Here is a 20685-nt window from a genome sequence, read left to right as displayed (position 1 = left end):
AATTTATATTTTAAAAAGTCAGATTGCAGTTATAAGTATAGATTTAGAAATCATTGGTATGTAAGTTATATTTTAAACTGTAGAAGTGGATGAGATCATCTAAGAAGGGTATATATAGAGTGAGAAGATCATCAGTGATAGAATCATAAGGAATATCAACATTAAGGAACAGACTAAGGAAGAGAATGTAGGGAAAGAAATAATCAGAGAGACAGAATGAAAAGAGAGACAGAGATAATCTGTCATTAACCATTTAAATCTTGTTTTTTAATTATAATTTGTTGACTACATATTGATTTTAGTCCTCAAAGAGCTTTAATATAGAGAAGAAGGCACTATCTTATTCATTTCTGAATCTCCTATAGTAAGCACAGTGCTTGACATTTAATATCCTTGCAACAAATATTTGTTAGATCAAATGGAATTGAAATTAGGTCTCCATTCCTTTCTTTGTTTTGTTTGCTTATTTCTCGAGTATGCAGCATGCATTGCCACTGATATTTTAAGTTCATAGTGAAAAATCATTTCAAAGTGTCCTAGGCTTGGTCCCCTTCCAAACCAACCCCCAAGACAATAGTTTTCATTATAACCTTCTGTCTTTGCCATTCTGGATGGAATTCTGTGCACAGAAGTTATATACATATATGGGTATATCAGTGCAACAAATCACAGCACAGGAGCCCCCTGGGCTCCCTCAGGCTCTGGTATGACATATTTGAGCCATATAAATTCAGCTTCTCCTCTGGCATCTGTTAATCGACTCACTTGCAACTCCACCTCAGCAGTGGTCTAAAGCAGGGAAAGAGTGCTGTGTGCTGAGAGACCATGGCAAAGAATCCTCCAGAGAACTGTGAGGACTGCCACATTCTAAATGTAAGTTTATTCATATTTTTCCCTTTTCAGCAAAAGCATGGCTTTACAGAGATATTGTATTGCTATGTGAACATTAAAAAGTGAAATTAAAAGTGACTTTGAATTATGGTTTGCATTTTTAAAGGCTATTGTTTATTTATTTTTTTGGTTCTCTTTGTATTTTGCTTAGGCAGAAGCTTTTAAATCCAAGAAGATATGTAAATTACTTAAGATTTGTGGATTGGTATTTGGTATCCTCGCCTTAACTCTAATTGTCCTGTTTTGGGGGAGTAAGCACTTCTGGCCTGAGACACCCAAAAAAGTAAGTAAATGCACACTATTATCCAAAGTTTCTGTTTTGAGTTTATTGAATTTAATTAGTGGTTGACATGTATATTACTCTGAAAATGAAAATCACTAAGTTTGTTTTGCATTTACTTTTTGGTGATGTGAAAAACTGAACCAAGATTTCGGTTCTCTCTTTTTCTGCCTAATTATTTCAGCAATGGAAAACAAAGTTTTTTCTGTATTTCAGTTAGTAATGATAAGATGTAGAATTATCCATTCTTTTTTAATGCTTGGTTTTAAGGAGTTAAAGTTCCTCCTAGAAGAAAAATTAGTTCCATTCTTTTTTTAATGCTTGATTTTAAGGAGTTAAAGTTCCTCCTAGAAGAAAAATTCTTACTGTAAGAAAAAATAGTTTTCATCTTTCTTTCAATTATCTGGGCAGAAACTGATGGAAAAGTAATTATGCTACCACATAAGAAGAAACCACCAGAAATGGCAGCAAAATATTTTCAGGGATTACGTTTCTGACAATGCATCTGCTGTGAGGACAGGCAGCAAACTCCTTTTCAGAAGGAGTAATTCTCATACCTGAGTTCACATTTATTTGTGACTCAAAAGAAAAAAAAAAAACCAACTAGAGCTTTTCAGCTTCTCACCACAGGTTAGTGTTATGTTAGGGTTTAGCCACAGTTGTTGTTGTCCTGGTGAGATAGTAATGCCACAAGGTAGAAAAGTGACACTAAGTCATTAATCACAGATGTCTCAGAATGCTTCTGATATTAGGCTTAGTGAAACTTGGCAGGCCATTGTAGTTGATATTAGTGTACCTTAGTGTTATTGTCACCCCTGGGCTCATACACAATGAGCAAGTTTAGCTGTGACTCAAAGAAAATCATAGCCCCTTCATGCCAACAATTTCCATTTGAAAGAGAATTAATCAATTTACAAGCTGTAAAGTGTGAAGATGGTTTTCTGGCTTTATCACATTTTTTTCAGGGTGTAGGATGTTGCTATTATTACCACTGTTATTAATTATTTGGTAACAGACATAGGAAGGGAAAGGCACACATCCAGGAGGCAGGATGAAATAATGGGGAAGGGAAGAAGAAAATAATGGTTGTTCTGAACCACTAGGGGGTTCCCCAGTGACTCAGCGATGAAGAATCCACCTGCAATGCAGGAGACACAGAAGGTGCAGGTTTGATCCCTGGGTCAGGAAGATCCCCTGGAGGAGGGCACAGCAACCCACTCCAGTATTCTTGTCTGAAAAATCCCATGGACAGAGGAGCCTGGCAGACTACAGTCCATGGGGGTCACAGAGAATCGGACACAAGTGAAGTGGCTGAGCGTGAACCATTAGGAGCCAAAGGAGTGAGAGGAGCAAAAAGGAAATAATAGGGATTAATAAGGAAGGACACTGGGGTATAGAAAATAGAAAGTCAACTGCAAAGTGAAAAGTGAAAGTGAAAGTCGTTCAGTCGTGTCCGACTCTTTGCGACCCCATGGACTATACATTCCACGGAATTCTCCAGGCCAGAATCCTGGAGTGAGTAGCCTTTCCCTCCTCCAGGGGATCTTCCCAACCCAGGTCTCCCACATTACAGGCGGATTCTTTACCAGCTGAGCCAAAAGTCAACTGGACAAGTGTCTTTAAAAAAAAAAAAAAATCAGAGAAGTAAGACATAGCAATCTTTGGATTCTTCACCTCTGCTGCCACGCTGACTTTCATTTAGTCCCAGGGGCTACCTTATCAAGTTTAAACGGGAGAAAGAATAGTGAACTCTCTTTGCTTGTTTTTTTTTTTTTTAATACCTTGTTCCAGAAAGGATTTTTTTGCATCATCCATTGCATATAGTTAGCTTTTTCTCTTATCATTCTCACTGTTCTCTGCTTCTCAAATACTTTCTGTTCACGTGTTTTCCTAGAGAAGCCATCTAACGTTGGGACTAGCAAAGTCGGCAAAGCAATTAAGATCAGGAAAGACATAGTAAATAAATAAGAGTGCCAAGATACATTCTGATCCCATTTTGCTATTACATAACTCATTCCCAAGGTGACACGCTCCCCACAAATTGAATCTTGGGTCCTCTTGACAATTACAGATGGGCTAGAGAAGGATTGGGCTTCCCCAGTGCCTCAGAGGTAAAGAATCCGGCTGCAATCGCAGAGATGCAGGAGATACAGTTTCAGTCCCTGGGTCAGGAAGATCCCCTGGAGGAGGGCATGGCAACCCACTCCAGCATTCTTGCCTAAAGAATCCCATGGGCAGAGGAGCCTTGTGGGCTACAGTTCCTAGGGTCTCAAAGAGTTGGCCACAACTAAATTGACTGAGCAAAGCACAAGAGGAGACTAAGCTGTTTGCCCTTCATGACCGTAATGTACTTAACTGGGTGTGGTCAGTCACTGGCCCTTCCAGCCAGCAATATGTTTCTGCCTAAATATGGGGCTATATGACTTTTCTGGTTCTATTGTAGCCATTGTAATTGCAAATCTTATTCTGAAAAAGTTTGCACTTTCCTAAACTTACAGTGCTATTTGTCTCAGTGTAATTGTAAATGACTATGTGGGGACCTTGCTTTAATCTGACAAGGTGTCAAGCTCACTAAGAGAGCCCATGGTCACCTCTGCTTTTGTATTATATCATCTTTGCTTCTCACTCCAGTTTGCTTTTTAATGCAATCCTGTGATTACCTCAAAGCAAATGTCAAATCTTGTCACTGTGGGCAAAGACGAGGTAGGGTATGTTACCAAATAAAGTTTATCAAGAACCAAATCTCTCAAGAAGTAATCCATTTGAGTATGTAACTTTTTAGCAAAGGAATTCTCAGAAATGAACACAAAGCAATCTGGTAAGATATAATAAATAGGTGTCTCCTGGGGTAACTTTTTCTGCCGTGAGCAAAGGTTATTTGTTCTCCATTCCAATGGGGAGTTGTGATTTATTGCCTTTGATATTGAAGTCCAGGCCTTGCCCCAGAAGACCAGGTTATGTCCACTGCAAACCGAGGAACCAGTTGGAGACGTGGATGCTCCACTAAGTCCACTACCTTCAATTCCCAGACAAAGAGCCCCAGGGAACATCTAGGTTTCCAATGGCTAGGGCTGCTAATAAGGCTGCCTCAGAGAGGACTTAGTGAATGCTGGGAAGTGAAGAGAAGTCAGACTAGTCTTGGAAGAAGATTTGCAGGGGAAAATGATTCAGCCATCTTGCACAAATTAAAGAGGCTCCCCTTAAGAGTATGGCCTGGCAAGAATCATCAGTTAGCAGACGAAAACCCAGGATCTTCTGGACTTTCCTTTACAAGACTGTGGGACCTATGGAGACTGTGGGGACCTTGGTGGGGAGAACCGGTGATGCTGTTATGCTCATGGATGACAGTGATGTGTTTGGCATCCCAGGACTCCCTCCAAGTTTTTAATGTTTGCTCCTCTAGCCTCCAACCACACCTCATTTTTATTTTGCTTTTTGACATTTGCTTATAATAAAGTGTTTATTTAACATTCCACATCTGGTGTTGACATTTCCATGCCAGTAAGTTCTCCCCTCCTCCTCCCATTACCTCCCACCTTGATGTGGACAAAAGATCCAGATTTTTGATCTGAAATGGGAAGTGAGCTAACACCTCAGGCATGAGCGCATGCACACGTAAAAGAGGAAGGGATGAAAATAAAGTGAAACAAGGAAGACTAACTTTGAGAGAACTGCTGCACTCCCTTACAGGCTACAGATCCCCAACCCACGGCCACATATAGAAGCCACTTGAGCTGAATGAAAGCCAGTCAATTGAGTTCTATACTCAGCTTTCTTAAACCGAGCAGAGGGCATCTATTCAGTCCCAGAGGTTTCAAGAGGGCATCACAAGGCTCCACTTCCATGCAGTGACTGTCCAGCCATCTTTGAAGCAAATTCCCTAGAGATACATTCTTGCTTAAGGCTCCCTGTATCACACATTGAACTTGAAACAAGGAGAAATCAACTCTCCAGCTAATTCATTCAATATGGAAAAAACAAGGCAGAAAAATCCCAGCTTTTAAACCAACAGTTGATAGATATAGCACAGACCTTGTAGCCTATCCTCCCTCCAATCCTTTGTAGAATGAGGCAGAAGAATAATAAACTAAATAATGAAAGTCTGCCCTTCCTGCCATATATAGGAACGGCCTGGTGATTTTAGGGCTATTTGGAAAGCCTAAGTCCTAAGGCCCACATGACAATCTGCAGATTCCTGGGGATGTCCCCTCAGCTCCTGCATATAAACAGGATGAAATGAGAATGGTTAGGATAGGTGGGCATCTGTCTGCCCTCCCCCTCACCTCAACTGCAGATGACAATTCAAAGAGTTTCACTCAGGACTGCAAACCCAACAGCATTCTAGCCTGAAAATCCTTTGCTCAGAAAAAGCACTTTCCTGATAAGTCAGGATCTGGCTTTTTTGTGCCTATTTCTCTAATACTAGTATTGGCCAGGGGCCAACTTTCTTCATTCCCCTTGTAGGCACACGGGGGATACAACTTTCTTCCCTGAGTTCCGTGGGCTTTCCACAGTTTGGTGGGTGGAATGTGGGTCTGGAGAAGCATTTCATCCTCTCACGTGAAAGGTGGAGCTGGAATCTCTTTAGCAGGGGAACGGAATTTTACCAGATGGTGCCATGTCAGCATTTTAAAATTTTATTTTCCTCCCAAACCATGCAAAATTGAAGTCCACCGTTGTCTAGAAACTGTCTTGGGTCAGCTCTCACTCTGTGTTGTGGAGGGTCCGCATCAGTCACGTAGTTTAGGACTCTGGCTGCTAGGAACACATTTGTATTCAGTCTCCTTATTCTCCCAAGGCAGCATTGCGGGCAAATTACATGGTACCAGCCAGAAAAGCCCTAGGTCTTCAAAGGGAGCTGTCCTCTAGTGGCTAAGAGAGGGGCTGCGGCCACTGTAAGGAAGGAGCTTAGGAATCAACAGGTAGTAGTAGTTCAACGGTTCAGCTTGACCGCTGTCTACCAAATCTGAAGAGTTCATTTTGCCAAACTACTGTATATAAAATAGATTAACAACAAGAACCTACTGTATGCACAGGGATATACTCTATATATTCTCTGTCTTGTATATATATATATATATATATATATATATATATATATATATATATTCTATATCTTGTAATATTCTATGATGGAAAAGAATGTAAAAAGCAGAATCACGTTCCTGCACACATGAAACTAACACAACCTTGTTAGTTGTAGCTACCAGTCTATCAGTCAGTGGCTCAGTTGTTCATGTTCGACTCTTTACAACCCCATGGATTGTAGCCCACCAGACTCCTCCGTCCATGGAATTTTCCAGGCAAAAATAATGGAGCAGTTTGCATTTTCCTACTCTAGAGGATAAAATAAACTATACTTCAATTTAAAAAGACAATTAATTTTGTCAACTATTCAACATTGCATCTGGCAAGGGGTGGGAGATAAAGATGGGACCCAAGCCTCCAGAGACATTTGGTGACTTGTCCAAAGTCACACAGCTTGTAAGTGGCAGAGTTGAGGCTAGGACTAGAAACTGATCTAGAGATTTTTTTTCCCACTATTCTTCAGCTGCATTTAAGAATAAGGAGTGGTAAGGGTAGTGGGTAGGAAAATCTTCCAAGTCAGCTTGAATCTCTAGAAGAAAGAAATGTGGGTTTTGTTTTTGTGTGTTTTTGTGTGTGTGTGTTTTTTTTATTTTTTTTTGAAAAAGAGGAATGTCTGTGCTGCCTAGCCAATTTTTTTTTTCAGGGGTGAGAACTGGTGATTGAAGATACAGAAGTCCAACTTTGCATAAGAAACAATGTGTCTGTTCTGTGTTAGTTAAGGAAATACCCAGAGGCCCTTTAATTCCCACAGGCTAGTTCCTGTAATAATATGGCACAATACATTCCCTTCCCTTCCTTCCAGCCTAACATCTGCTAGCCAGCTATTCTGAGCATATATTTCACCTTTGGAGGGTGTACCTCATAAATAGACAGTAAAGAAGGACAGTGGAGAGAACAGCTAGATTAATCACAGGCTTCAAAAAAAAACAAACTTAAGCCAAATGTGCTCAGATACTTTTATAGGACAAGCTAAAGCTACTTGCCCCCAAACAGATTTATTACACTGAGGGCTCAGGCAGCCTCACTCTTTATAAAAAGCTTTTTTTTTTTTTTTCTTATCTCAGAGATTGTCACAAATGGAGGCCAGAAAGCACAGCAAACTGTGAAAGAGGGATGTTAGGGCTCATTTGCTGCCTGAGTGGAGGATTTAACCGCACTGAGGAAACAATTCCTGGGCAAGGAAGAGAAATGAGTCTGTGTTTTCTCCATGTTTTATCAGTGCAAGTCCTCTTATATCCCTCACTCCTTGGATTTCACCACATCTCTCTCTCACTTTACTTCTGAGTCGTATCCCATCCCATTGGTTTACCTGTCCCACTCCAGCGTTCTGGTCCTTGATATTTGAGATCAGCCTTACCTGTGGATGGAGCTGGAGCCCATTTGAGTGGTGCAGGAAAGATGCCCTTAAAATATCTCTTATTCTTGTTGCCATTGTGTTTAAAATCCTCCAGTAATAATTCTTTCCTTTGAGTTAAGTATCAAACTCAATTTTTTAAACAAATGCCCATCACTAATATCTTAGTGTGAGATCATTTGCCAGATAGATTTCTTTGATATAAGGTATCAGAAAAATCACAAAATTCCTAGATGTCTAGACAGGAAACGGAGGAATAGAGGGAAATCAGAGGAGGAGGAAGGGATAGAAAGGCATAAAAAGAACAGGATATAAAAAGTACAGAAAAGGGAAATTAGAAGCACCAAAGATTAACTTGCCCTAATTTGCCAGTTTGGCAGAAGTGTTCTTATCATACTCTGACCCTGCTCTGTCATTCCTGGAATAAAGCTGACTTGGAGGCAGTCTGCAATGAGCTACGAGGAGCCCACTCACACTTCTCTCAGACAAGTCATCCTGTCTCTGCTTTAGTTTACACCCAGAGTGGACAAAATCATTTATTCCTTCATCTCCAAAAAGACCCTTAGCCCCTTAGCCAGTGAGCTTAGTAGAAAGAAAAGTACTTCTAAAGCCAAAGGCATGAGCTCAGTCTTCATGTGGGCCAGTTAAGCAATGTGCTCCATGGGGACTCGGACAAGACAGTACGTCTGGATTTGCTCAAACTCACCCCTAAGCAGTCCAAAGTGGGCCACCAGCATCATCTTCCTAGACAAAGTTTGTTCCAAAAGGACACCTTTGATAATGGAATTCCATTTGAGTGAATATATAGCCCCCACCTCCCACCCAGAATTAACATATAAATGAAGTCATTCTGATCCCACTATCATTATTAACAAAAAGGCAACATGCTGGTTAATAATTACAATCAGAATGGACGCCTCCTCCCCCAACAACAATAACAAAACTCTTTGAAAGAATGCTGAAAATAATCAGGATCTGCTGAGCTTGGCAGTTTCCAATAGTTTTCATCTAGCAAGGTGTCCAAGTGAAGTGCATTGCCAACAGTGCAGGAAAATTCATTCCACAGAAGTACACTGAAATCCTAAATGTCACCAGTATGCTTCCATAGTCTTCTCCCAATGATTGAAAATACAGCCTGTATTTTCTCTTTTGCCCAGGTAGGCAGCGTTCCAACATCCCCTAGTCTCTAACCTCATTTTTCCGTGCAATAATCCATCAGTTGTGCTACTGATGAAACAAACACCCCACCCCACCCCCAGTGACTGGTGGTGTCGACATTTGTCTCAGCAATGGATAGTATTTCTAAAGAAATTCCGCCCTGTTGGGAAATCTGACAAAGCTGAATCTGCATTAGATACCTCTCTCCTCTACTTAGGTCAGGCCCACTGAGAGCTCAATTTGTTGCCATAAGGTAGAAGTTTCTCGGGCTGGCCGCAGAGCTGCAACTTAGAACAAATTTATAACTAGAAGCAAATAACAAGTCTAAGGGAATTTGCTACCTGTCACAAACCAAGTCAGACTTACTGTGTTAACTCTGCAGTTGCTGTAAAGTTCTAAATAGTGTTTTCCTTCCCCTTTTAAAATGATGATATGGGGTGGGAGGTGGGAGGGGGGTTCATGTTTGGGAACTCATGTACATCCGTGGCGGATTCATGTCAATGTATGGCAAAACCAATATAGTATTGTAAAGTAAAATAAAGTAAAAATAAAAATTAAAAAAAAAATGTTGTCTCTTAAAAGACCTTGCCAATGCTCAAATCTCTTTAGGAAGACAAGAATTTGCCATTGGTGGGAAAAATATATTCAACAAATGTTTCAGCTCTGACCATGTCTAATTTACTGTAGGGCAGCAAAGAGGTCAATATCATTGTTTCTTGCTTTCCTATTCAGTGACTAAATCAACTTTTCACATTTGAGGTAACAGTGCCTCTACAAGCCATTCCAACTTGTTTTTCTACTTGAGGTAAGGAAAATTTGACCAGGTTAATCTAACATTCAGTCACAGACACTGGTAGACACTAAAAAACAACCCAACCCAGTGCAAGCTCTAAAAGACTGCCACTGGGAACAGAATCATTAGAAAGCAATGCTGGCTCTGCGGATGACTTGCTTTTTCAGGCTTTCAGTTTACCAAATGCTTTTCATAAGGAAAAATGAATATGAAGAAACATGATAGCAAAAGGCCTCCTAACAACAAGGATAAGATAGACTTCCACATGGCACCATCAGGGCTGGCCTGGTTTGTGACAGCAAATTCCTTCAAATTTTTCTTATGCTTCTAGCTGTAAACACATCTGGCTCCCCTGGTGGCTCAGCGGTAAAGAATGAGCCTGCAATGCAGGAGACCCAGGTTTGATCCCAGGGTTGGGAAGATCCCCTGGAAAAGGAAACGGCAACCTACTCCAGGATTCGTGCTTAGAGAATTCCATGGACAGAGGAGCCTGGCGGGCTACAGTCCACAGGTTCCCACAGAGTCAGACACGACATAGAACTGAACAACAACAATGTAACATGTCCTCAGTTATAAGCAATGGGCTTGTTAATAGACTGGGATACTCTATGGGCCTGGGCCTTTTGGTCCTTAGAATGATCTCTTTTAGAGGTTCGCAGAGAGTCTGGGGTTTTGTTTCAACCATTCAGGGGTAACCTGATATTTAGCTTTTCCAAGGAGCTCTTCTTGGAAGATACCATATTACATAGTGCATATTACAATTCATGGTTATTAAATTCTATATGCAGGAGAACCTAAAGACTTAAAGTCAGCTGAATCGAGTTTGGAAAAGAGAATTCAGTAATAAACTGAATAGATTTTGTTAGCCCATAACAGAGAAGGTTAGGGGAAGGCAGTAAATCTTTCCTGGAGTTTAAAGGACAAAAAGAAGCAGTTGAGGTCGGGGTAAGACTTTTACTTAATATTCGCCAAAGACAATGGTCTTCAGTGTTTAAAGAGGACATATCCAAGACTGGTAAGGCAATATTAAAGCTCTGGGTAGATAAGGAGATAAAGAGCAATACCTAAGCATTCTAAATCTGTTCAAATCTCTTTCTCAGCCCTACTGAATTTCACAGGAAGAAAGTGGGTGACCCTTGAGTACTTAGAAAGGGAAGTGGCAGTTCAAAGCAGCAGTAGAGGTTTTTGGCGGTTCCTCTTCTTACCATAACGGAAAAGCACCTTATAGACTGCTTTGCAAAATATCATTTGCTATTTAGTCAAGGGTGCCAAGAAAAACTGTTGGAATTCTTAGTAATTAGTTCAACAACTTGGCTTGAATACAAAATACTAATTCTCAAGGGATCCCCGTATCAGCTCTAGTGCCAAAAAACACCTCACTTTAATCTCAAGTCTCAGAGAATTCCCAACAGCAAGCTGCTGAAACAACACCTCTCTACAAAGGCTCTGGAAAAAGAAGGTGCCCCAGATATTACCCAATTAAAGTGTCTTATGAACGAACATGCTTCCCTAGTGGCTCAGTGGTGAGGAATCTGCCTGCAATGCAGGAGACGATTCCTGGATGGGGAAGATCCCCTGGAGGAGGAAATGACCACCCACTCCAGTATCGTTGCCTGGAGAATCCCATTGACAGAAGAGACTGGCAGGCTACCGTCCATGGGATCACAAGAATCGGACACAACTTAGCTACTAAACCACCACCACCATGAACAGATATCTCTGTGTGTGTGCTAAGTTGCTTCAGTTGTGTCCGATTCCTTGTGACCCTGTCTGTGGGCTGCAGCCTGCCACGTTCCTCTGTCCATGGGATTCTCCAGGCAAGAATTCTGGAGTGAGTAGCCATTCACTCCTCCAGGGGATCTTCCTGACCCAGGGATCAAACCCAAGTTTCTTACATCTACCTGCATTGGTGGTCATACTGAGTATTTTACAGCTTGTTTTCCTTTGTTCTCCCAGACATATGACATGGAGCACACTTTCTACAGCAATGGAGAGAAGAAGAAGATTTACATGGAAATTGATCCCATTACCAGAACTGAAATATTCAGAAGTGGAAATGGCACTGATGAAACATTGGAAGTACATGACTTTAAAAATGTAAGTTGGATGTTTTCCCCCTAAGGCTTCCCACTTAAAATATTAGAACACTTGAGTCAAGTTAAAAATAGCCTGTAGCCTCCATTTAATATAAGAGAATGCTTTCCTTTTGAATTAAAATTTTGCCAGCCTAGGGCCCTGACAAATCATGACACTCATTAATTGTGGCTATTTCAGGAAGTTTTCTTATTTTTTGTGTCTGTTTTATAGGGATACACTGGCATTTACTTTGTAGGTCTTCAAAAATGCTTCATCAAGTCTCAGATTAAAGTGATTCCTGAATTTTCTGAACCAGAGGAAGAAATAGATGAGGTATGTAAGAATAATAGTAGTAGCAAAAGCCATAATTTGTTGGGGAATAATTATGTGTCAGACTTTGTACTAAATGTTTTACTCATTTGATTCTCACAATGATGCTATAGACAGGTACTATTATTGTCCCCATTTTCAGATGTGAACCAAAAAGTAACTTGCCCAGTGTTACACAGTTAGAGAAGAGCAGATTGGGATCTTGAACTCAGACCTTTCAAAAACTAAAGTATATGCTTTTAGGCCCAACATTGTACTTTTCTTTTTTTTTTAGTTTTAGTTTTTTTTTTAACTTTTTATTTTATATTGTAGTACAGTTGATTAACAGCGTTGTGTAGTTTCAGGTGTACAACAAAGTGATTCAGTTATATATATATACACATATACCTATTCTTTTTCAAATTATTTTCACAATTAGGTTGTTACAGAATATTGAGCAGAGTTCCTTGTGCTATTAGAGTAAGTTCTTGTTGGTTTTCCATTTTAAATATAGCGGTGTGTACATGGCAGTCCCAAACTCCTTAACTGTTCCTTGCCCCCTGGTAAACATAAATTCATTCTCTAAGTCTGAATCGGTTTCTATGTTGAAAATCAGGGTTTTTTTAATCATTTTTTTCGATTCCTCATGTAAGTGATGCCATGATATTTCTCTTTCTCTGTTTGATTTACTTCACTCAGTAAATGCTCCAGGTCCATCCATGTGGCTGCAAATGGCATTATTTCATATTTAATGACTGAATAATATTCCACTGTATATGTGTACCACATTTTCTCCATCCACTCACCTGTCAATGGACATTTAGGTCGCTTCCATGTCTTGGCTATTGTAAATAGTGCTGCTATGAACATAAGGGTGTATACTCTTATATATCTTATAACAACTTATATATATATATATATATATATATATATATATATATATAGCTGAATCACCTTGCTGTACACCTGAAACTAACACAACATTGGAAATCAACTATCCTTCAATAAAAATTAAAAATTAGCTTAAGGATCGCAGCCATTAACATGGCTTGTGTACATTTGCTTCCAAACCAAAGATTTCTGGTAAGAGTGGTGAGCTAGAAGAACAAAATCAATCCTGCCAAATCAAAAGCCCCAAGGCCACTTGGGATCCTTGCTGCTGTTGTCAAACTTTGACATTCACTAATTCTAAAGATTTTAATTCAACACTACTATATACAAAATAGATACCAACAAGGATATACTGTATAGCACCTAGCACTCTTCTGAGTATTATATGGCAGCCTGAATGGGAAGGAAGTTTGGGGGAGAAGGGATACATGTCTATATGTGGCCGAGTCCCTTCACTGTTCACCTAAAACTATTACAGCACTGTTAATCAACTATAACCCAATGCAAAATATAAAAGTTTTAAATAAGAAATAAAGATTTCAGTTCAACATTACCATATATAAAATAGATAACCAACAAAGACCTATTGCACAGCACAGAGAGCTATACTCAATATCTTGTAATAACTTAAATATATAGCTGAATCACTTTACTGTACACCTGAAAGTAATGCAACATTGTAAATCATCTATATTGCTATTACTGGTGCACTCAGTCATGTCCAACTCTCTGTGACCGCATGGACAGTAGCCTGCTAAGCTCCTCTGTCCATGGGATTTCCCAGGCAAAAATACTGGAGAGGGTTGCCATTTCCTTCTCCGGAGGATCTTCCTGACCCAGGGACTGAACCCACATCTCTTGTGTCTCCTGTATTGGCAGGTAGGTTCTTTATGATTAACCACCAGGGAAGCACAAAATCAACTATACTTCAATAAAAAAAATTAAAATTAAGGGACTTGCCTGGTGGCTCAGATGGTAAAGAATCTGCCTGCAATGTGGGAATCCCAGGTTCCATCCCTGGGTTGGGAAGATCCCCTGGAGTAGGAAATGGCAACCCACTCCAGTATTCTTGCCTGAAGAATTTCATGGACTGAGGAGTCTGGCAGGCTACAGTCCATGGAGTTGCAAAGAGAGGGACATGACTGAGCGGCTAACACTAGTGATCTAGTGGCTAAGGCTCCACGCTCCCAATTCAAGGGGCCTGAGTTCCAGCCTTGGTCAGGCAGCTAGATCCCCCAGCACAGCCAGGTAAATAAATATTTTTAAAAATTAAAAAATATTTCATATGCTGGGCTGCTAATGGAATAATCTACCCTTAATATCACTAAGAAAATAAAAAGCAAAGAAGGTGAGAAGTACAGTGTCATACAAATTCTCTGAAAGCACACCCCTAGGTCAGGGTAAGATAACCTAGGGCATCAGGGCAACAGCTTAGTGGCCCTTGTAGGCCTAGTGGGAGATGGAGGATTATTACTTAAACTACAGCCATCAATAAAGCCCAGGAGACTCTTCATTTTCCCATGATATCCTGACAATAATTATGGTATGTTGCTGTCAGTGGAGGAAGGAGTGGAACCTTAGCTAAGGATGTATTGTGACTGTAGCCAGAAGAAACAAATGGGTTGGGTTGGTTTTCTTAGTGCTTAACTGGAAAACCTAAAATGAAATTATGCCAATAACACAGAGAGCACTCTATATACTATAAATACCTCTTTCTTTTTCTTCTCTCTCGCCTAGGTTCTTTTACATTTTTCTCTTGCCCAACTCTCTCCATCTTAATTCTCATCTACCCATTTACCTTTTTCTTTTACTCTTCTTATTATTTTGGGGGATGAGGTGGTATGGAGATCATTTTTACTTTCCATTATCCAAGTCTCATGGCTGCCACTGGCTCCCACAGACATGCTATTAGTCTCCTTTTGTCCAGAGAAGTTATAGACTCTGGTTCCTAGAATTTCTAAGAAAAGGATTTCCCCCAAAGACAATGCTCTGCTCCCAAGGTCTATGGCAAGTGAAAAGTTTGGGATTTTTTTTTTAAATAAGCCTAATTTGGATGCTTCCCTAGTGGCTTAGATGGTAAAGAGTCTGCCTGCAATGCAAGACACGCAGGTTCAATCCCTGGGTCGGGAGGATCCCCTGGAAAAGGGGATGGCAACCCACTCCAGTATTCTTGCCTGGAAAATCCCATGGACAGAGGATCCTGGTGCACCCTAACTCATGAGGTTACAAAAAGTCAGACATGACTGAGTTAATAACACACACTCAATTTGGATGCATCTGAGGAACAGAGCAACTTAGATGAAAGGAGAATGAATAAGATAAAAAGCTATTATATCCAATATCACATGCTGCTTTTTACAGAAAATAATGTAAGCCTTTGAGTTGGGCCAGCCAACAATGACATTCCATACTGACATGACAAGATTTCTCTTCTGAAAAAGTTAAAGGCAGGGGCTTCCCTGGTGTCCAGTGGTTAAGACTCTGCACTTCCACTGAAGGGGCATGGGTTCAATCCCTAGTCAGGGAACCAAGTTTCCACATGTGATGCTGCCCCCATAAAGGTTAAAGGTAAAGGTCCCTAATGTCTAATTTTGGTCATAATTTATTTTTCAGTTAATTCTGCCAGATTGTCTAAATAACATTAAGTATTCATTTCATGATAGTGAAATTGCTTTATCTTCAAGAAAATTCTATTTTTTATACTCAAGCTACAGATTTTTTTCTGAGACAAATTTGTAGTCCTGAATGACAAAAACCCTTTATTCTGTACTTCCCTCACCATTGTATGCATAGTTTGTACATGTTAAATATGCAGAACAGTTATATAAATAGCCCTGATTTTGCTATCAAAGCTAGTCAGTGTACCAACCTCATTCTATACAGTCCCTTTCAGTGCATACCAAGGTCTTTACAAACTCCAGGGCAAAGGAGCTAAGATGAAGAGTTTTAAATGACTAGGAGAAAAAAATTACACATAGCCATATTTCAAAGAATAAAAACAGTGAAACCATAAAACTAGAGAGAAACAAAAGAGAAAGGGAAAAGCCTAATTCAGAGTACAGGGTAAAGCGTCAAGGCCCAAGAGACAAATGATTAGGAGATAAGTATACTGGACTTCCCTGGTGGTGCAGTGTCTAAGACTGCACACTCTCAATGCGGGGGCATGAGTTCGATCCCTGGTCAGGGAACTAGATCCCGCATGTTGCAACTAACAGTTTGCATGCCTCAAAGATCAAAGATCTCATGTGCCATAACTAAGATCTGATGCAGCCAAATAAGTAAATTTTTTAAAAATATACGTTTTAAAAGAGCTAGGTATACAAGACAACTACTTCCAACATGATAAACAGAAAAGAAGGTAGTGTTCTTGACAAAAAAAAAAATTGCCTAAATAAAAACCATTCTGTCAGACAAACTCCAAGCATCTAGAATGAAAAGAGTAAAACAGTAGTAAGGGCCTTGTAGTCACAAGTTAGAGACTTGACTTCGAAACAAACAAAAAATAAAGACATGTTTGGTACTATATACCTTTAACAGGCAATCTTGAAAACCAAAATATTAGGTCCTGGTACTACTTAACTGATTTCACCAATTTGGATTATAGGAGTGTTTTTCAGCTTGTGATCAAATTCAACTTGCAATCCTAGTCATAAGCCTAAAATAAGGCAGGCACTCACAACATCCAAGGGGTTCCTCCATGGGTCAACAGATAAAGAATCTGCCTGCAATGCAAGCAACATAGGACATGCAGGTTCAGTCCCTGGATCAGGAAGATTCCCTGGAGGAAGGCATGGCAACCCGCTCCAGAATTCCGGCCTGAAGAATCCCATGACAGACGAGCCTGGTGGGCTACAGTCCATGTGGTCACAAAGAGTTAGACATGACCCAAGTGACTGAGCATGCACACACAACACGCATTTAAAAGAACACAAACATAAGTCACTCAGGGTTCCAGAAGGCCAAATTAAAACATACTTGGCCCAGTGAGAGACCCAGAAAATGACGGACAGCCTTCCTGACTTTAAGAGAAATTGAGCAGAGAAGGCTGCTGTTTCAGTGAGCAGACTTACTGTTAGAAGGGAGAAGGAGGAACCAGTTGCTAACTCTCCCAAAGGCACCTACTGTATGCGTGGCAGAGAGCTACTTCACCGGAAGCTCTGGGACTATAATTATTAGTCAGATTTGAAATATGGTGTTTTCCAGTATCCCATAATTTCTCACTCATTTTATTAATTTCTCTGTCTATCCCCACCCTAAACAACTGTCTTCTCTCAGAATGAAGAAATTACCACAACTTTCTTTGAACAGTCAGTGATTTGGGTCCCAGCAGAAAAACCTATTGAAAACCGAGACTTTCTTAAAAATTCCAAAATTCTGGAGATTTGTGATAATGTGACCATGTATTGGATCAATCCCACTCTAATAGCAGGTATGGCTTTCCCCTCCTCCTCTTCCTCCTCCTCCTCTTCATCCTCTGCTTTCCAAAGTCAGTAACAGGTTAATGTTACCAGCATTCAGAGACTACATTTCTAGGAAAACAAATGATAAGCTTGTATTTTCTTAGATGAAACTGTGTATGCTGACAGCCAGTGAGGAGGAGATTTTTCACAGCCAAGTTATAAATCAGATAAATTAATGCTGACAGGCTATTAAATATCCCATCAAAGGTAACGCCACCCCAATGTGAGCAGTGATAGCAAAAAGCTAATCTGTCTCTCTTTGTACATCTATATTCATTGCAGTCGGGCTACCAAACTATGGCTCAAATCACTGTGTGCCCAATCCAAGAACAGAGGAGAGAAGAGCCAAAGTAATGCCCTATTGTCTCAGGAAGGATTTTCTATGTCAAATGGTGGCATTCTCCTCAGAAGAAAGGACAGTCACTGCAATCCCAATTTCTTTGTGACTATTTTAGGAATCAGTATAAAAGCAATTGGATGCTAAAGGTAGAGTTAAAGACTCCAGATCTCAATTTCCAGTCAGCCCACAGACAGGGCAAATGTTCCTGGACATCTTATTCTGCTTAACTAGCATAGAATTTGGCCTCCCTCATTCTGGACAGCATAGATTACTATATTGCCCAAGAGAGAAGGATCTAATCAATGCAGGCATCTATTGGCACTATTTGGCCTTAAAAAAAAAAAAAAAGCAATTGTGGTTTCCTGGATTGGACACTACAACTTCTGCTTCAACATCCTTCTCCTAAATGACGTTAGTGGAGATAATGATGAAATTTGAGTAAAGTTTGTAGTTTAGTTAATTTTATTGTACCTATAAAGGGCTTCCCTGGTGGCTCAGTGGTAAAGAATCTGCCTGCCAATGCCTGCAATACCAGAGACATGGGTTCAATCCCTGGGTCAGGAAGATCCCCTGGAGAAGGGCATGGCAACCCACCCCAGTATTCTTGCTTGGGAAATCCCATGGACAAGGAGCCCGGTGGGCTACAGTCCATGGGATCACGAAGAGTCAGACATGATTTAGTGACTAAACAACAACACGTTGTACCAATGCTAATTTCTTAGTTTTGCTCATTGTACTGTGGTTATATAAAATGTTAACCTTAGGGGAAATTGGGTGAAAAGATATACAGATACTCTGTACCACCTTAGCAACTCTTCTATAAATCTACGATAATTTGTCAATACAAAGTTTAATTAAAAAAAAAACCATTAAACACAGAAAAGAGAAGGGATGGGGAAGGAGGACAGAGGACACTATATCAAATCAGGCAACCAAAAATATTTACTGAGCACCAACCTTGAGTAAAATCATTGTGGGAGACACCAAAGTCTCCTGCCCTCAATTTTTAATTTAACATGCTAACAAGGCAAAACAGTAAGTGTTTGATGCCAAATGAGCAAAGGTGTCTGTGTACACAGGAATGGTCAGATCTCTTTTGGAAGACCTCCTTAAAATGTCAGCTCCAGAACCCTGGAAAAGTGGTTCATGCATACCTAAATGAGGACAGTGAGAAGACACAATTAAAATCTCTATCCCCCAGTGCGAGTCCCCCAAGCAAAGCAGTTGCATCACAACTTTGTGCGTATTACCTTAGTTTCAGAGTTACAAGACTTTGAGGAGGATGGTGAAGACCTTCACTTTCCTACCAGTGAAAAAAAAGGCATTGAACAAAACGAGCAGTGGGTGGTCCCTCAAGTGAAGGTGGAGAAGACCCGTCACACCAGACAAGCAGCAAGTGAGGAAGAACTCCCAATCAATGACTATGTGAGTTCTGTGCACAATATTCTTGTTTAGAGGAAAAACAAAGAGCCTTCACAAATCTCACTACTTCTCAGATCAAAGTCACTGAAAGGAGAATGGTCATTGTTTTAACAATGATAAAATAAAATTTAAGAAACTTGGAATACCTAAAAGGCTCATTCGAAATCAAACTTGTCAATATTTCATGATAAATGATAATGGAAAGGAATATGAAAAAGAATATATATAAATACATGTATAATTGAATCATTGTAAATCAACTCTATTTCAATAAAACTAAGTTTTTTTTAAAAATTTAAATTAAGAAAACCAAAATCAATCTTGATCTAGCCCATTGATATATCTCCAAGATCAGGCTCAGGAACTTAATTACTCAACAGGCCCCAACTCCTATAGTTTCATATTCCTCCCCTGCTTGGTGGACCTCTTCCCCTCCAACACTGGTTTCTTCTTCTTTCAGACTGAAAATGGAATAGAATTTGACTCCATGTTGGATGAGAGAGGTTACTGTTGTATTTACTGCCGTCGAGGCAACCGCTACTGTCGCCGCGTCTGTGAACCTTTACTAGGTTACTACCCGTACCCATATTGCTACCAAGGAGGGCGGGTTATCTGTCGTGTCATCATGCCTTGCAACTGGTGGGTGGCCCGCATGCTAGGGAGGGTTTAATAGCAAGTCTGAGCTGGAGTGCTTAAATTTCTGGCAGCCAACATATAACAAATGCATGCTATTCAATGAATTTCTGCCTATGAGGCATTTGGCTCCTGGTAGCCAATACTCCGGAATTGCTTGTAGGTAATTCTCTTCATGTTCTAATAAATTTCTACATCATCATCAATGGCCTGATTGCTGCTGAACACACTGGGTAAGTGTTTGCTAAGAATATTTCCTGCAACTGAATGGAGCAGATCTGCCTCACGTGGAGGATGATGAAAACTTGCATTTCATCAGGTTTGGGGTGTAGGAAAGGGCAAAGCATAAAGATTCTCAAATATTGTATTTTACTGGGCTGCAATGAGAAAGTGGAAATAGGGGCTGATGATAAAATGGCCCCATAACTGATGCCTAAAACCATGTCCTTTTGTGCATATCCCAGTGTTTCATTATCTGAGAGACCTATTGTGGACTTAGTTAAGCATCTCTTAAGCCACTGGACAGGCAGTGAGACACAGCAGGCCAACACTAAAATATTCCAAGTGCTCAGACTCAGCAAAGGAGAAAGCTAACCTAGCAAAAATGGTCCCAGGCTCTCTTCCTGTGAATAAGCACTCAATTTTGGACAAATTCAACACTTTATATCTTTCAGTGTCTGGTTACATAACTTTCCAAGGCAATAAGCCTGGAAAATGGGGACCCATAAATATCATTCACAGAAACAGGCATTATAGGACATTACTGAGGTGAGGAGTCCAATAGAATGCTGTTTTCCTCCAAAACCACAAGAAACCAGCAGTATGGCACGTTCTTAAAAGAGGGGTAAGGCCTAATTTCTTATCATCTGATACTCTGCTTGGGAATGGGGAAAGGGGCAAAATGGAGAGAAGAAGTGGTTAGAGGGTCATGGTAAACTTGGAGTCCCAGCCATTTCTAGTTTCAAAATTCCTGTTCTGCTCATCCGTCAC

At 40.3% G+C, this 20685-nt stretch overlaps 1 protein-coding gene across 1 annotated transcript; it reads left to right on the top strand.

The window, feature by feature from the left end:
• The first annotated feature begins 585 nt into the window (after positions 1-585).
• TNMD (tenomodulin) lies at positions 586-19901 on the top strand. The gene is made up of 7 exons (XM_070291061.1): positions 586-873; positions 1043-1174; positions 11521-11661; positions 11872-11973; positions 17116-17269; positions 18896-19065; positions 19523-19901. Exons 1-7 carry the CDS (start codon positions 826-828, stop codon positions 19730-19732), a joined length of 957 nt encoding a protein of 318 aa, XP_070147162.1. The 5' UTR covers positions 586-825; the 3' UTR covers positions 19733-19901.
• The last annotated feature ends 784 nt before the right edge of the window (positions 19902-20685 follow it).

This window comes from Ovis canadensis, chromosome X (assembly GCF_042477335.2).
Source record: "Ovis canadensis isolate MfBH-ARS-UI-01 breed Bighorn chromosome X, ARS-UI_OviCan_v2, whole genome shotgun sequence".
In the NCBI taxonomy this organism is placed as follows: domain Eukaryota; kingdom Metazoa; phylum Chordata; class Mammalia; order Artiodactyla; family Bovidae; genus Ovis; species Ovis canadensis.
This window is presented reverse-complemented; position numbering and strand designations above follow the sequence as displayed.

Coding starts and splice junctions, on each gene's coding strand:
- TNMD (XM_070291061.1), top strand. CDS start 826: ATGGCAAAGAATCCTCCAGAGAACTGTGAGGACTGCCACATTCTAAAT. Junction 11,662..11,871: donor AAGTACATGACTTTAAAAAT/GTAAGTTGGATG, acceptor TCTGTTTTATAG/GGATACACTGGCATTTACTT. Junction 19,066..19,522: donor AACTCCCAATCAATGACTAT/GTGAGTTCTGTG, acceptor TTCTTCTTTCAG/ACTGAAAATGGAATAGAATT.